Below are 18841 nucleotides of genomic sequence, written 5' to 3' on the forward strand. Positions count from 1 at the left end.
CTTAGCTCCCCCCGGAGGCCCAGCTGTGAAATGTATTGGTGTCTGTGATACCTGATCAGATGAACTCCTTCAGTGCCATCGGACGCACCATGGCTCCCCATAGTGGTGGAGCCACAGCACTGCAACGACCAGGACTCTGGGGCGCTGCATATATATATATAAATATATATATATATATATATATATATATATATATATATATATATATATATACACATACAGTAGAAATAAAACTACCCAGTGCTTCAGTATAAGGCTCCATTCAGACATTCTGTTTGGTGTACTTTTTTAGAATGACTAAATGACTAAAAGATACTGCATGCAGAAAATTTTCATTTTTTTTCCATTCTAAAAACTAGAACCCAGACTTAAGGTACCTTCACACTGAACAACTTAACAATGATAACGATAGCGATCCGTGGCGTTGCAGCGTCCTGGATAGCGATATCGCTGTGTTTGACACGCAGCAGCGATCAGGATCCTGCTGTGACATCGTTGGTCGGAGCTAGAAGGCCAGCACCTTATTTCGTCGCTGGATCACCCGCTGACATCGCTGGATCGGTGTGTGTGGCACCGATCCAGCGATGTCTTCACTGGTAACCAGGGTAAACATTGGGTTACTAAGCGCAGGGCCACATAACCCGATATTTACCCTGGTTACCATTGTAAATGTAAAAAAAAACAAACACTACATACGGCGTCCGCTTCCATGCACTGTGTCAGCGCCGGCCGGCCGTAAAGCAGAGCACAGCGGTGACGTCACCGCTCTGCTTTAGGGCCAGCGCTTACACAGTGCAGGGAAGCGGACGCCGGGGGACGCGACAGGCACCGGAATGTAAGTATGTAGTGTTTGGTTTTTTTTACATTTACACTGGTAACCAGGGTAAACATCGAGTTACTAAGCGCGGCCCTGCGCTTAGTAAACCGATGTTTACCCTGGTTACCCGGGGACTTCGGCATAGTTGGTCGCTGGAGAGCTGTCTGTGTGACAGCTCTCCAGCGACCACACAACGACGAAACAGCGATGCTGCAGCGATCGGCATCGTTGTCTATATCGCTGCAGCGTCGCTTAATGTGACGGTACCTTTAGGCCATAATAATCAATGGGGCACATTGCTTCCATTTGCTTTCCTGATGCAACAGATAACTTACTCCCTTGCATGTTCTTAAACAAAAGGAAAGAGACAAATACTAGCAGCACACCAAAAATAGTGAAATAATAGTGGTTGTAATGGCCAATTAAATAATTTTAAATGTGAAAATTGTGGCTTGAGAAAAGTTCACATTATTTTTAGCAAAACATTGTCATAGATAGATAGATAGATATCCAAAAATGCATTCGAAGGCCAGAAAAAATTGTTTATTGACCCATTGTGATGGCGACGTTTTGTTCAAAGTGTGGAACTTTCTCAAGGCTTGGAAAGTTCCACACTTTGAACGAAACGTTGCCATCACAATGGGTCAATAAACTATTCATTTTTCTGACCTTGGAGTGTTGCCCCTATTTTTGGATATTACTAAAGTTAGGTTTGCCGGAAGCTCTGCACTCACTTTTCTATTTTAACTGCTGTTGGTGCTGCACCATTTTTTGGCTTTATAGATAGATAGATAGATAGATAGATAGATAGATAGATAGATAGATAGATAGATAGATAGATAGATAGATAGATAGATACATATACTTTTCAAAAAAGAGGCAGCACTCTTGCCCAGACAAGTGGGTTGATTAAAATCCTGCACGTCTAACACTGAAATGATGGAGTGCTGCCTCTTTTTTGAAAAGTATATGTGAAGTTGGGATATGCTGGACGGATTCCCTGAGGGTCCTGCACCCGAAGATAAGTAAAATTGTGCTGTTCCTTTTTTATATTACTAGATAGATACATAGATACATAGATAGAAACAAAGAATAGCAGCATCTGACCCTAGTTAGGCGAGCAATATTCCCCCTAAGATTTTCGGATTAAAAAAAAAAGGTCTTGAAAAAGGTTTCATAGTGGAAGCTGAAATGTACATGGGGAATTAAAACTTCAGTTTCTTTACTTGGATCCATTAGATAATCAGTTAAACAGATACTAAATATATGAGATATATAGATTTGCTAATCATTGAACATTTAAAAAAATCAAGGTGACCATTTTTTCATTTAGATATAAGTACAGCATTACCCGTAACATGGCCGTAATGGTCAGTTGTATATTGAGTAGTAAACCTAGATCCAATTCAACAGCCTCCATTCACAAGTAGAATATTGTTAACCACTTTACATAAATCAGACAGAAAATCAATAAGGAGTCATGGCAGGACGGTCCTTTCTCCTGTGTTCTGAGCAATATTGCTGCAGTGTGATACGTCTTGGCTGCTTATGTAAGGGACAAAGCTTCTGATTCCATTAATAAAATTGAATTGGCTCGGAAGAGCCGCGGAGCAGTGACTGCAGTGCAGGCTCTGTGCTGCATTAGCTTTGATCCGAGTGTAATTTTAATTGGCACATCTGAGAACATCGTGACCAAAACAGTTGGACATAAGCGGCAACATGACGTCATCTCTTACTCATCGCAGTCAATCAATTAGGACGCATATAGGACTATTTTTATAATACAGTTATTCCCAACCCAGTTACCATCAATATACATACATATTATATCACACTGCTGTAGATACTCTGCAGAAGTGTTTTGTCAGCTCTTTCTACCAGAAGAAAGAATAATAAGGTTTATATACTCAGAAAGTGAGGTTTATCATGTGGCTCAAAGACCGCACCAAGAGAGTAGCGGTGAACGACTGCTTCTCTGAATGGTCTCCCGTTGTAAGTCACATACCCCCAGGCTTCAGTACTGGGTCAGCTATTACTCAAACTATTTATTAATAATATTGAAGAGGGAATTTACAGAGTGTTTTTTTTTATTTTTGTAGGTGACACTAAGCTATGTATATGTATAGTGCAGTCTATGGAAGAAGTTCATAAGGTACAAGATGAGTAGGACAAACTGAGTGCTTGGGCATCCATGTGGCAGATGAGGTTCAATGACTACTTGGCTAGTGTAAACCCACCCTTAGCCTTGAGAAGAGACGTCTAATGGGGAACATGATAAGTAATAAGTACATAAAAGGTCCATACAAAAATATAGCCAAAAGCTTCTCTTAAAAGACAAAAGAACATCCCCTCTGTCTGAAGAAAGAAAGGCTCAGTCTTCAGAAGAGACAAAACTTCTTTTACAATGAGAACTATTAATCAATGGAATAGTCTTCCTCATGAGCTGATCACAACGGGAATTATCAATGGTTTCAATCAAAGCGAATATGCGTTTTTTAAAATAAAAAAAAATAACAGTAATACTTATGTACATTTGTCAAATTCTGGTCATCCAGTTCAATCAACACTTGGGATCCAGAGGGAAAAATCTGCTCTTTAAAAGCAGACTAGATCTTCTGCAATTAAAACATTTATCTGTGGAATAAAAAAAACAAAAAAGTATTCCAAAAAGGCAATGATTGAAAGAAATATAACCACTTCATTAAGAATGATAACTACTTTATTAAACATGAGGACACCATGAAAAAAAATCACAAATAAAAAAAGACAAAGGTTTAAAAAATCAAGGTGAGGAAGTAATAGACCAATTAATTACTGTACATAAAATACTAATGAAAAGGAAGAGGTCTGAAGTCAATTTATTTGGAGTTTCACTCCCTAATGAAGCTGACGCGAAACGTGCATTGAAGTGGGTTGTGAAGGAATAGTGAATTTTCAATTATACAGTTTGGTCTGTATTCTTCATCATCTACAGTTATTTAGCTTTTTCTTTATACTATAATGTATATTCATTATTAGTCTATTCTTCCCATACCTTGCTTTTTGTCTTTTAATTGTTTTTTGTGATTTATGTTTGGTTTTTTAATGGTAGCCTTATGTTTAATAAAGTAATAGTTATTCTTGCTATATTTCTTTCAATTTATGACTTTTTGGGAATACTTATTTTTAGTTCATATAGTTTGCCAGTATTCATTGGATTGCATACTTCTATGATAGGTTGACACTTCCTTCTAATATCAGCTTTTATAATCTGTGGAAAAAAACTTCCTCAGGAGCTGATCACAACAGGAACCATCATTGTTTTCAATAAAGGTTTATATGCTTTTTAAGAAAGAATAACATGAATGATCCATGTGTATGACATGTAAAGTTGTCCTAAATGCTGATCCATTTTGATCGAATTTGGAATCCGGAGGGAAAATCTGTTCTTTAGATCATGCATTATAGATGTACTTAAACCCCATTCCCATTATCCCTTCCCTTGGTTGAACCTGATGGACATGGGACATTTTTCAGGCATACTAATTATGTATATATACTATATATATATATATATATATATATATATATATATATATATATATATATATATATATTGATGTTTAAAGAAGATACATTCTTAATTGGGCTGATTGTTCTTTTCTGGCACTTATAACCTGTAGAGTTTCCACTTGACATTGCTCATTTAAATGACTGAAGATAGTTTAGGCTACGTTCACATTTGCGATGTGCGCCGCTGCATCGGCGACGCAACGCACATCGCAAACAAAAACGCAACAAAACGCACGCTAAATCGCTGCATTTTGCGACGCATGCATCCTTTTTCACCGAAAGATGGACGCAAAAAAAATGCAACTTGCTGCGTTCTCTGCGCCCAACGCTTGCGGCCAAAAAAACGCATGCGTCGCAAAACGCAGCACAACGCATGTCCATGCGCCCCCATGTTAAATATAGGGGCGCATGACGCATGCGGCGACGCTGCGGCGCCGAACGCTAATGTGAACGTAGACTTAGTTCTGAAAATGAGATTCCTGTGGCTTCATATTTTATCCACCCAGGGATCTTTAAGTTATTTTTGATAGAAATCCCAAAGGGCTGATTGATCCGAGGAGACATCCTACAGGAAAAGGATCATATTGTAGTTATGCTGTAGATCAATTGCAATCACCAGTTTACTACCTATTGATTCTGTGCCGAGCATCCGTCCACATCCAGCCTCATAGTCACAGTGGCTGCTTCCACCATAGGTCGGTCCCAAGTGTCAGTGAACTTTTTTCAACATGTAGGAACAGGCTAGTGCCAGTGTAGTAACATTTTGGTCTTGTAAACTCTTACACTTATTTTTCCAAGACTGGTTGAACAAGTCCAACATTCACAGCTCGAGTGCAGACCCCAAAGCATAGACCCGTCATGGATCTCCTGAACCTAAACTCAACAGCATCACAAATGCCTATAAAGCTGTTGAGGTCAGGTCAAGAAACCCACGGCCCATCAGGACATTTCTCTCTGTACTTGGTCCATAAATGTCATGTCACGATTCCACCCTTCCGTATGTCTGGGATGCAGATACTGACCGCTCAGCCGTCCAGTCTGGTATAGAGGTGTGCGGAAGCTGTTGATACTTTGATTAACAGCTTGGCTATCCAATCTGGTACAAGGGCGTGCCGAGCTGTCAGTGTGTTGATTGACTGCTCGACTATCCAATCTGAGACTGGGAGGCGTCAGCTTTCTCCAAGTGTTCATTATTCCAGGTGATTGACATGCTACTTAACTGAGCTGTTTTTCCCAGACCTCTGCCAGATGTGCATTCAGCTAAGTGAGTTTTGTGCTTCATGTGCCTTGAGTTCTGTATGCTTGATCTTTTGTTGCCTGACATTGGACTTCGTTCTGACCATCTGTTTAAGTCCTTCTGCTCTGATCTACTATCCTCCTGGTATTCTGACCTTGGAATGTTACCTGACTACGCTTTTGTCTCTTCCTTCTGTTTATGACCTACCATCCTGGCTTCTGACCTTGGACTCCTTGACAATTCTGACTCACGGCTTGGCCATGAGAAGTGACTAGCATCACGTCAGACATGTGAAAGCAGCCTAAGGCTTATAAAGTGTTTCTTACCTGCACACCCCAAGCAGTTTACTTCTGTTATCAAAATTATTATTATTATTATCAATCAGTGGAAAAATACACAAGAATCGTGAATAATTCTCAACTGGTCTAGTTTATTAAGACCTGGCAGCAGGAAAACAGATATTGTCTGAGGTTTCGACTTGCATGGAGGTCTTTCTCAAGGAAATTTGCATAGTGTGAGCCGGGCTGTAGAGGAGTGATGGGGTCCTGAGCTATTGAGCACCCCAGGGCCGGACATACCATTGGTGCAGCCCATGCCAAGAGGTAAGAGGGCCAATATGATCTGCAAAATAGGTGGAATTATGCATTATGATTAGATATTAGACCCATAGACTATTCTTGCACAGGGGTCCTCATCTGTCTGTGTCCACCCCTGGCGCACCATGTGGAGTCATCAAAATTAGGCATAATATAATAGATGGCCAGCAGCTTGAAGCAAGATTCCCCATCATTGCTTGACCTTTCTCATGATCAGGTCCCTGGATACACAGTGGATATTTGTCACTCTTCGATTTATCAAAACATGGGTGCAGAGTTTAAAAGATTGTACAACTACTTTAAAAAACTACCTTTGGTGTGGTCCAAAATTAGCAATAACCATTACATTTTGCTCTTTCATTCGATTGATGGAAAGATTACGCTGAATGAGAATCAGGAACAAGCGCTTTTATTAACCTCGTTTTTATCTTTAGACTGATGCCCCAATATTCGAGGCTAACATTGCCTTATGCCCTTCAGCAGACACAACCTAGAGACCATTTACAGACTGTAAGCTGCTGAAAAAGAACAATCATCAAAAAAAAATCCCTTGTGTTTCTGGATCAGTTGCATTTTAGTAAATTGTTATTTATGCAGCTTTAAAAAGTATCATTTATAAAGTATCTAGTAAAAAGTTGACATTAAAAATAGCAAACTTTTTTAATCTAGCAACTCCTTAACTTGATTCTTCTAGTTCAGTGCGGAAAAAAATGGGAGCAGTAGATGCATTTTGGATATTTCTTCCATGTCTTAAATATTGTCTAAGTGCTTTTCAATGTTGCCAGTGTCCTTTCCAGTAAAAATTCATCATCTTGTTGTTGCTGTATTAACAGAACCAATAGGGCTGTAAGCACTTGAAATCCATCTTTTGTCTTCTGGGCATCAGCTGAAAAGGGTCACAGTGAGCACAGTATAGCACTTAAGAGGTCCTCCGTGCTGAGCCGGTCTGTGGTGCTGGGTCGGTGTAAGATGATTCTCAGGCTGCTTTTAATGTAATTTATTAGAATGTGAAAAACCGACAAGTGCGGCCACTTCTGCTTCATTTCATAGATTACAAAGTAAGTTTAGTACAGAACAACAATTATTCTTTTTATTTGGGTTACATATTAAAATGAAGAATATTTTATATGACATAGGTCTAAGGGGTAAGGTTTCTCCTTGTGGAGAGTGACATGTCAGCTCTGGCTTGTCAAGGTACGGAGGCTTATTCGCCGTGCAATGCTCCTCTGGGAAATATAATATGCAAATTGCCTCTTCAGAGAAAAAGAGGACTTGAACTCTATAGCGCCACCTGGCGATCCTACAAGTCACAATCAACCCTTTAACGAGTCTTGCAATATGACTTAGGATAAAAGCCAAATCAGTATCTCAATTCTTATCCTAAGTCGTATTGCAAGTCATAAGTCATATTGCATATTGCAAGACTCGTTAAAGGATTGATTGTGACTTGTAGGATCGCTACTTCCACCAGGAGGCGCTATAGAGTTCAAGTCCTCTTTTTCTCTGAAGAGGCAATTTGCCTATTATATGACATATTTAACCATTATGTTAAATAGCTGCTGCACAATACTACACTGGCTCTGTGGGGTTTCAATGTGAAGAAACAACTATATACGTAGGAAAAATGTACTGCTCATATACACAAAGAGGTGCACAGCATTCAGTACTTGTTATAAATATTTATAATTAATATATCCATAGAAAATCAACATAATCAGGGAGGACACACAAACAGAGAGTAACACACTATAGTTGGGACGTGAATAGTAGTACAAGACAAATATGTGCAAAAATTAGGCACAATTATGTGCAGTTGGGCCCAGATGGCTTTGTAGACTGTGGCCTGTGTTCACACAGTACGCATTACAGTTAGCACTGGGCAGCCTGCCACATGGCGTTACTGCTAGGCTATGATCCAGATGCTGTGTGAACACTGCTGCAGATTATTTGTACTTGTGTGCCAAGCGGCCAATCCCTGATTGTAGGCTGGCTGTCTCATCGGTATTACCGCACCTGTGTAGTCGCCATCTTTACTTGGTCCCGCTGCACCATGAAAGTGCATTTGATTCAAGGCTTAGACAGGTAAGCATCTTTGCCTGTTTTTCTGGTGTTTTTTTCTAGAACAGTGGAGGTTTTGTTCCTCTTTATACTTCTTTTGTGGTTTTTACAATTATGTAAATGTATAAATATAGCAACATGCACAATAATATTAGAAGTAAAATAATGACCCCCATATTAGATATGTTGCACTTCCGATGCACGTATCGCTTTTTCAAAGGAACGTCTGTTTATTCTATAGTGTCCTCCCTGTTTGTATTGCTCTTTTATCAGTGAAAGATTTAATATAGTATTTTTAACTATCACTGGATGTTGTATACCTTTTTTTGTTCATGTGCATTACACTTTCCCAATAGAAGGAGTATTGCAAATTTTAAAACAGTAACAAGGTGAGAACCACTGCAGAATCGAAAAATCAGAATCATGAATCAAAATCACCCATATAAGCCTGCTGGTCAATGATTTTGTATGGCATCAGTGTGCTGTCCATGATTAGCATTGTGATGGACAGGAGAAGTTTGCAATGTTTTAATTTATTAGTAACTTTTGCAGACAAGAAAATCACTGATGAAATACGGATGGTAAAAGGTGAAACACTTATCAAACACTGATGAAAACTTGGAAGTCTGAACGATGCAATACCTAGGGAGCTCTATCAGAAACTTGCTAATGGTTCTCCGATTGTTCGATGAAGTTTTATTTCATTTCAATATTCAGCAGAATTTGTGTAGCTCAGGGGCAGACTTTACTTTCCTCTTCCCTGCATGCTTTTGACACTGTCGGTTTGTGCATTGAGGATCTCACATTAAGTGATATTCACACCTGTTTGGGGACGTCAGTCATTCTCGCCTGGAGCCCTGAGACCACTCGGTCTGCCCTCCCGGCTTACCAAACAAGATTTTCAAAGAAATAAAATCTCCTTTGACATTCACTGTCAGAAAGTTTAACCCCTCCTAAAAAAAATAAAAACTAAACCATTTACATTGTTTTGAAGCTCAAAAGGAAAATGTCTCTTTGGACTCTAAATATTCTGGAGAAAACTAATACATTTAATGTAGTTTCATTGAATTGGCACTTTTACAAGGAGGCCTTATGACTTAATGTTGTAGAACTTACATGAAACACTAAACAATTCTTATCTGCCCATTTCCTGTCCCTAGGAACCAAGGCCTCAATCACAATTTCACTTTCCATCAGGTTTAAAGTGGTTATTTTTGTTTGCCCGATCCTGTTTTTCAGAGCTGTGTTACAGTTTACTCAAACTCTTCTGCTATCCAAAGGTCTTGCTCCTCTACATTCAGACACTGTTGTTAAATCCCCTTAAGACGGACGTCAAGCTTACCAGGTCTCCGCTACAGTCCTCACATAACAGGCCTGTCTCAAAGCCCTGACTGGACCCAATTATAGCCTGCTCCAGGTTTCACCCCAGCTATGCTCACCCTTCCCTGGCTTCCTCCAAGTCAACATTATCTCCATTCATAGAAGGCTCCACCAACCTCACCTATTCTGACAGAACAGTCAACATATCCCTTTTCAGCAGCATGCATAACTTCCATAAACATACCCCATAGTCAGCCACCATAGTCATCCTCCCAAATCACTGTCATATAAGTGGTCAGTCGTTAGGTCATCATTAGCTCCCCTGCCAAAAAGGCCTTGTTTAATGAAGAAGCTGAACTTCTTCTCTACAGGGACTTCCACCAATATGTCAAGTTACCTTTTCTGCAATTCTCCATGGATCCAGCATCCTATTCTCCAGCTTTTAGCCAACCTCTAATTCTCAGAAGGCAAGCTGCTCCTGGCCTTCAGTCCACCACTGCTTCAAGACAGTATTAACTTCCAGCACACCACAATCATTCTAGATTGCATACACTTCAGGCCTAATTTGGTGTCATCACCTGCATTATTTTGGCAACTCCAGGTTCTTCTTGACCCTAGCCCAATATCTACCTCTCCCTGTAGTTGACAAGCGAAGAAGACCATCTTTCCTGCAGACAGCCATAGACGCATGTGGAACAGCAGCATTGGGCATGAGCACCAACCTGCAAAAAAGCAACATATAGACAGTATATACAGGTCCTTCTCAAAAAATTAGCATATAGTGTTAAATTTCATTATTTACCATAATGTAATGATTACAATTAAACTTTCATATATTATAGATTCATTATCCACCAACTGAAATTTGTCAGGTCTTTTATTGTTTTAATACTGATGATTTTGGCATACAACTCCTGAAAACCCAAAAAACCTGTCTCAATAAATTAGCATATCAAGAAAAGGTTCTCTAAACGACCTATTACCCTAATCTTCTGAATCAACTAATTAACTCTAAACACATGCAAAAGATACCTGAGGCTTTTAAAAACTCCCTGCCTGGTTCATTACTCAAAACCCCCATAATGGGTAAGACTAGCGACCTGACAGATGTCAAGAAGGCCATCATTGACACCCTCAAGCAAGAGGGTAAGACCCAGAAAGAAATTTCTCAACAAATAGGCTGTTCCCAGAGTGCTGTATCAAGGCACCTCAATGGTAAGTCTGTTGGAAGGAAACAATGTGGCAGAAAACGCTGTACAACGAGAAGAGGTGACCGGACCCTGAGGAAGATTGTGGAGAAGGACCGATTCCAGACCTTGGGGAACCTGAGGAAGCAGTGGACTGAGTCTGGTGTGGAAACATCCAGAGCCACCGTGCACAGGCGTGTGCAGGAAATGGGCTACAGGTGCCGCATTCCCCAGGTAAAGCCACTTTTGAACCATAAACAGCGGCAGAAGCGCCTGACCTGGGCTACAGAGAAGCAGCACTGGACTGTTGCTAAGTGGTCCCAAGTACTTTTTTCTGATGAAAGCAAATTTTGCATGTCATTCGGAAATCAAGGTGCCAGAGTCTGGAGGAAGACTGGGGAGAAGGAAATGCCAAAATGCCTGAAGTCCAGTGTCAAGTACCCACAGTCAGTGATGGTGTGGGGTGCCATGTCAGCTGCTGGTGTTGGTCCACTGTGTTTCATCAAGGGCAGGGTCAATGCAGCTAGCTATCAGGAGATTTTGGAGCACTTCATGCTTCCATCGGCTGAAATGCTTTATGGAGATGAAGATTTCATTTTTCAGCACGACCTGGCACCTGCTCACAGTGCCAAAACCACTGGTAAATGGTTTACTGACCATGGTATTACTGTGCTCAATTGGCCTGCCAACTCTCCTGACCTGAACCCCATAGAGAATCTGTGGGATATTGTGAAGAGAAAGTTGAGAGACGCAAGACCCAACACTCTGGATGAGCTTAAGGCCGCTATTGAAGCATCCTGGGCCTCCATAACATCTCAGCAGTGTCACAGGCTGATTGCCTCCATGCCACGCCGCATTGAAGCAGTCATTTCTGCCAAAGGATTCCCGACCAAGTATTGAGTGCATAACTGAACATTATTATTTGATGGTTTTTTTGTTTGTTATTAAAAAACACTTTTATTTGATTGGACGGGTGAAATATGCTAATTTATTGAGACAGGTTTTTGGGGTTTTCAGGAGTTGTATGCCAAAATCATCAGTATTAAAACAATAAAAGACCTGACAAATTTCAGTTGGTGGATAATGAATCTATAATATATGAAAGTTTAATTGTAATCATTACATTATGGTAAATAATGAAATTTAACACTATATGCTAATTTTTGAGAAGGACCTGTACATACTATAACGCAAGAATAATTTCCCACTATTAATGAGTGAGTATAGGTTTATCCCTCTTACATTTACCACCTAAGGTTTCTTGGAAGGCAGCAATAACCAGATATACCACTTTTGAATAGCAGACAATGGAGAAGTAGGGGTTCTACAGAAAGGCAACTTTTTTCACAGGTTCCTTAGTGGATAATAGGTTGTAAGAAGAGATTACAATGTAATAAGATGTTTTTGGCGTTCCTCCTGTGATTGTCTTATTGTGGAAATCCATTTCTTTAGAAGTTCAGGAGCACAGTAAGAAGAGCCTCTAGCCACCATGCCGGACTACTCTCTGACAAGCCTCACATTGTGAAGGACAGACAGATCTCAATGCATCTCATACTGTGTCTGATTCTTTCTGAACTGATGAAAATGCAGCTTTGAGGCTGAATATGACAGTTTATTTTGTGTTCTTGATGGTGCGTTAGGTCTCACTGGAAGCTGCTGAGCACAGAAATTGGTGAAATAGATGGACCCTTTCACATCACTCTGAGTCACACCTCTTGTACTTTGAAGACGGAAAGCTTCATCATTTTGGACAGTGTCAGCCTCAGAAACTGCTTTGTTGGTAAGATAATTATCCTCATTTCTTTAAACTCTATATCTGTGTAAATTGTACTAGGGATAGAGCATCTTATCTGATCACTCCATGTGTTCAAGGAAAAAAAGAAAATAGTAATATAGGGAGAACATAGGAAAAAGCTAGGAAAGCCCAGATGATCCCATTCTTGTTTACTAATGAACAGTGTGCAGTATAATCCTATATTAACCATGGGAAAGGCAATAACCAGTCATTTGGCAAGTTTGAAGTTTTGAGATAAGCCAATGTACTGTATGTACAGGGTGGGCCATTTATATGGATACACCTAAATAAAATGGGAATGGTTGGTGATATCAACTTCCTGTTTGTGGCACATTAGTATATGGGAGGGGGAAAACTTTTCAAGATGGGTGGGGACCATGGCGGCCATTTTGAAATTGCCCATTTTGGATCCAACTTTATTTTTTCCAATGGGAAGAGGGTCATGTGACACATCAAACGTATTGAGAATTTCACAAGAAAAACAATGGTGTGTTTTGTTTTAATGTAACTTTATTCTTTCATTAGGTATTTACAAGTTTATAGACACTTTTAAAATGTGTTCAAAGTGCTGCCCATTGTGTTGGATTGTCAATGCAGCCCTCTTCTCCCACTCTTGACACACTGATAGCAACACCACAAAAGAAATGCTAGCACAGGCTTCCAGGATCCATTGTTTCAGATGCTGTACTTCTCATATCTTCACAGATTAGACAATTGCCTTCAGATGACCCCAAAGATAAAAAGTCTAAGGGTACCGTCACACAGTGAAATTTCCATCGCTGCGACGGCACGATTCGTGACGTCGCAGCGTCGTATGAATATCGCTCCAGCGTAGACTGCGGTCACACTTTGCAATCACGGCGCTGGAGCGATGCCGAAGTCCCCGGGTAACCAGGGTAAACATCGGGTTACTAAGCGCAGGGCCGCGCTTAGTAACCCGATGTTTACCCTGGTTACCAGCGTTAACGTAAAAAAAACAAACAGTACATACTTACATTCCGGTGTCTGTCCCCGGCGTTCTGCTTCTCTCCACTGTGTAAGCACCATAGCCGGAAAGCAGAGCGGTGACGTCACCGCGTCACCGCTGTGCTCGCTTTCCGGCCGGCAGGCGCTCACAGTGCAGAGAAGCTGAGACGCCGGGGACAGACACCGGAATGTAAGTATGTACTGTTTGTTTTTTTTACGTTTACGCTTGTAACCAGGGTAAACATCGGGTTACTAAGCGCGGCCCTGCGCTTAGTTACCCGATGTTTACCCTGGTTACAAGCGAACACATCGCTGGATCGCTGTCACACACAACGATCCAGCGATGTCAGCGGGTGATCAAGCGACAAAAGAAAGTTCCAAACGATCTGCTACGACGTACGATTCTCAGCAGGGTCCCTGATCGCTGCTGCGTGTCAGACACTGCGATATCGTAACGATATCGCTAGAACGTCACGAATCGTACCGTCGTAGCGATGGAAATTTCACTGTGTGACGGTACCCTAAGGGGGTCAGATCGGGAGACCTTGGTGGCCATTCAACTGGCCCACAACAACCAATCCACGTTTCAGGAAACTGTTCATGTAGGAATGCTTGGACCTGACACTCATAATGTGGTGGTGCACCATTTTGCTGGAAGAACTCAGGGAATGTACCATCTTCAGGGAATGTGCCATGTTCAATGCATCTTCAGCCACTGATGTTTCTTCATTAATGACAGTTTTCTTGCGTCCACATTTTGGCAAATCCAACACTGAACCTGTTTCACAAACTTTGATAAGCAGTTTGCTAACTGTAGCATGGGAGATGGGTGGTCTCGTAGGGTGTCTTACATTGAAATCTGCTGTAATGACCCAGTTACTGCGTTCACTGTTATGATCTGGTGGCCTAGGAGCAGCATGAGATGTACTCTAGAGAAGGTGGTACCTGTACTGACCGCAGACCCTGAACTTAACACCGCAACTAGAAGTAGCCGTGGAATGTACCTAACACTCGCTAGCCATCTCGACACAGCCGGAGGACTAAATACCCCTAGAGATAGAAAAGAGAAAACTATCTTGCCTCAGAGAAAATCCCCAAAGGATAGACAGCCCCCCACAAATATTGACTGTGAGAGGAGAGGGAAATAACATACGCAGACTGAAATCAGGATTTAGCAAAGGAGGCCACTCTAGCTAAATAGAAAGGATAGGACAGAGTACTATGCGATCAGTATTAAAACACTAGAAAATATCCACCACAGAAAATACAAAATCTCCACATCTAACTAAAGATATGGAGGGTATATCTGCAACTCCAGAGATACCAGCTTGGCTGAACAAATCCTTATGCAGACCAAGCTGGACAAGACAAAACATGGAAAAGAACTGAACAATAAGGCCCACAGCATGTGGACTACAAAAAACAAAGACAGAACTTATCTTTGTTGAAATGAACAGCAAAGCAAGAGAGACCAGGCAGGGATGTGAATCCTCCAGGAACAATGGACAACTGGCACTGACTAAAGGGTCAAGCAAGACTAAATAGCCCAGTCAAAATTGCAGTAAGTGGACACACCTGATGAATGCAGCGATCCAAAGAAAGCAGCGCTACCACTTATAACCACCGGAGGGAGCCCAAGAGCAGAATTCACAACAGTTCACCAGACATCAACACAATTTCTATCCGCTCCTCACGTGTTAACCTCTGCGACATGTCAATGGCTGTAAACAAAGAGAAACTTGTAAATAACTCATGAAAGAATAAAGTTACTTTAAAACCAAGCACACCATTGTTTTTCTTGTGAAATTCTCAATAAGTTTGATGTGTCACATGACCCTCTTCCCATTGAAAAAAAGAAAGTTGGATCCAAAATGGCCAACTTCAAAATGGCCACCATGGTCACCACCCATCTTGAAAAGTTTCCCCCTCTAATGTGCCACAAACAGGAAGTTTATATCACCAACCATTCCCATTTTATTTAGGTGTATCCATGTAAATGGCCCACCCTGTTTAACAGAAGGGTCTCCTAGGGTGTTATTAAACTGAACATAAGGGCATTAGACCTCAGTACAAAAAAAGGTTTCATGTGTCATGGCCTTTTTATTAATATTTCTCATTAACATCCCCATGAATATTTTATACATGTGGTGGAATAGAGGTGCAGAAGTTGCAATTTTTAGAGGCTGTTGCAGATTTGGTATCAGGGCCCAGGACCTTTAATCTCTGCTTCTGTGATGCCATTTACCATGGTATTGAAATAAAAATTGATGTATTACTCCTGACCTATAATATGTAACATCAAATCACAGATTAATTGAATATAAGCAGCCATGCATTGGAGATGGTTATGTGCCTAAAGGGTGTCTGTAGACCCAAAATGATTGTTCCAACCAAGCAGAGTGCTTGGTACACCCTTGGTGCAGCTGAGAGGTTGAGTGAACCTTCACACATACTTGTTTTCCACCTATTTCTGTTCTTCTCTGTCTCTTGTAAAACCCGAGCTGTCAATCAAAGACGAGAACGCTGGAGATAGATGGAAAACAAGTAGGTAGTAAGGTGCACTAAGCTGCTCGGCCACACCAAGGATGCGCAAAGCACCTGTGCTTTGTTTGACCAGTCACTTCGTACTGACAGATTGTCTTTAATTTTTACATTAATTTGCATTCAAATGTGCAATCTAATCAATCAAATGAGTATGGACTTTTCTTGAACTACTGTATTTGACATATAGTTTGTCTCTATTCTGGAGATTTATTTTTAAGTTCTCCCTACAAATATATTATCAGAATGAGGTTCCCTGTATCTATGATAGACATTGAGGGTCAACCTTTCATCCAAACAGAACATATACACTTCTACATGTACTATTCATTGAAATTGTTGGAATTGGACACATGGATGGCACAAGCCAGTGGCACAACTTGGTCTCTAATGCAAAATAACGAATGGATCTCTCACTTCCTCACAGGTCTTTATTAGTATTGGTCTTCTAAGATTGACCAAGGGGACTTAGGGTGCGACTGCAATCCCTGAGCCCTGGAGTACGCTTTCGGGGAGATATGTGCAAATGCACTTGACGTGGAAGTGAACGAAACTGAACAATCCCTTTAAGGAACATGTGACCACTTATTCCTATCACTTGTGTTATTTATCTGTTTCTTACCAGCGATTGTGAATCATAAGCATTACATTCCAACATAAAACTGCTGTATAAAGCAAAATAAGATGGACAGTACAACAGCAGCATATGCAGAATAGAAGGTACAAAAAATAGTGTCTGCATTATACCTATCCAATATACATACACGGCTGTCTATAAAATAAATGGTTTGCTGGAGTTTTGTTTTCTCAGATGTGAATAACATCCCATGAAGCACCCTGAGACCTAGTAGATCTGTTCTTAATTATAAGCATCTGTTTCTGTTCTGGGCTCTGTTGTACATTAGTCCCAGCAATCGTCCAGGTTTCATGAATTAAATGACACTATATATTATTAAAAGAGGAAAGACGCTGATATAATACTGATTTTTACTGTGTGTCCTGGAAGCTTGGGGCATTTTATTGTTATTAGCTGATTATTGTTCCCTACTAAAGAACAGAACAGGATGAACTTACTTTATTGGATTTACATTACGAAGGAAAATCAGAATCTGCTTGAGGAGGTAAAGGAGGACAGATATAGAGAGAAAGCTATGTATGACAACAGTGAGTCCCGCATGCAACGTTTTACAGCTGTGCAAAGGACATGGGCATTTTTTTCACTTACATTATTGCAAAAGAGTTTCATTAAAAATGTTGGGATCCAAAAAGTATTGTTTCTCCTTAAGGAGAGTGACATGATAAGCATGTCAAGGTGAGGAGACTTAAAGCCGCAATGCTCCTCTGGGAAATATGCAAATTGTCTCTTCAGAGAGGAAGAGGACTAGAACTCTAGTGCCACCTATTGGAAGTAGCGATCCTACAAGTCAATGTCGACCCTTTAACGAGCCTTGTCACATGACTTAGGATAATAGGATTGCTACTTCCAATAGGTGGTACTAGAGTTCTAGTCCTCTTCCTCTCTGCAGATACAATTTGCATATTTCCCAGAGGAGCATTGCGGCTTTAAGTCTCCTCACCTCGACATGCTTATCATGTCACTCTCCATAAGGCCGGTTTCACACGTCAGTGGCTCCTGTACGTGAGGTGACAGTTTCCTCACATACCGGAGCCACTGACACACGTAGACACATTGAAATCATTGCATCTGTGCAGATGTCATTGATTTTTTGCGGACCGTGTCTCCGTGTGCCAAACACGGAGACATGTCAGTGTTCGTGGGAGCGCACGTATTACACGGACCCATTAAAGTCAATGGGTCCGTGTAAAACACGTAACGCACACGGATGTCTTCCGTGTGCAGTCCGTGTGCCGTGCTGGAGACAGCGCTTACAGTAAGCGCTGTCCCCCCAGCATGGTGCTGAAGCCGCCATTCATCCGTTCTCTCCAGCGCTCGCTGGGGAGAACAGATGAAAAATCCTTTTTTTTTGTTTTTATGTGTTTAAAATAAACTTTAGGGCATCCTCCCCCCTCCCACCCCCTGTGCGCCCGGCCGCCGGCATTAAAATACTCACCCGCCTCCCTCGACGCTTGCTCTCCGCCCCGCAGATTCTCCTGCACTGAGCGGTCACGTGGTGCCGCCCATTACAGTTGATGAATATGCGGCTCCACCTCCCAGGGGGTGGGAGGGGGGAGGATGCCCTAAAGTTTATTTTAAACACATAAAAACAAAAAAAAAGGATTTTTCATCCCTTCTCCCCAGCGAGCACTGGAGAGAACGGATGAATGGCGGCTTCAGCACCATGCTGGGGGGACAGCGCTTACTGTAGCGCTGTCTCTCCTGCAGGGTCCGTGTGGTACCCAGGCGGCACACGGCTGCCGCACGTGTGCCACACGGATGGCCTACGTGAGCTCACGGACACACGGACACGGATAACTCCGGTACCAATTTTTCCAGTACCGGAATTATCTGGACGTGTGGGACTGCCCTAAGGAGAAGCAATACTTCTTGGATCCCGGTCAGACGCCTCTCAATCAGCCAAACCAGATCTCCACTTCGCACTGACGAGGGGCAGTACCCCGAAACACAGTGTTTGCAAATTGAGATTCTGGTTTGGCTATTATCCTAAGTCATGTGACAAAGCTCGTTAAAGGGTCGACATTGACTGTTAGGATTGCTACTTCCAATAGGTGGCACTAGAGTTCTAGTGCTCTTCCTCTCTGAAGAGACAATTTGCATTAAAAATGTTGGACTGTTTGGCTTCTGTAGCTTCT

At 41.4% G+C, this 18841-nt stretch overlaps 1 protein-coding gene across 1 annotated transcript in view; it reads left to right on the forward strand.

Moving 5' to 3' along the window:
• Positions 1–18841, forward strand: part of LTK (leukocyte receptor tyrosine kinase) — a 189904-nt gene that overhangs the window by 109929 nt on the left and 61134 nt on the right. Inside the window, exon 5 of the mRNA XM_077264245.1 lies at positions 12408–12547. Coding sequence (XP_077120360.1) covers positions 12408–12547 — 140 coding nt within the window. The remainder of the gene's footprint in view (positions 1–12407; positions 12548–18841) is intronic.

This window comes from Ranitomeya variabilis, chromosome 1 (genome assembly GCF_051348905.1).
Source record: "Ranitomeya variabilis isolate aRanVar5 chromosome 1, aRanVar5.hap1, whole genome shotgun sequence".
In the NCBI taxonomy this organism is placed as follows: domain Eukaryota; kingdom Metazoa; phylum Chordata; class Amphibia; order Anura; family Dendrobatidae; genus Ranitomeya; species Ranitomeya variabilis.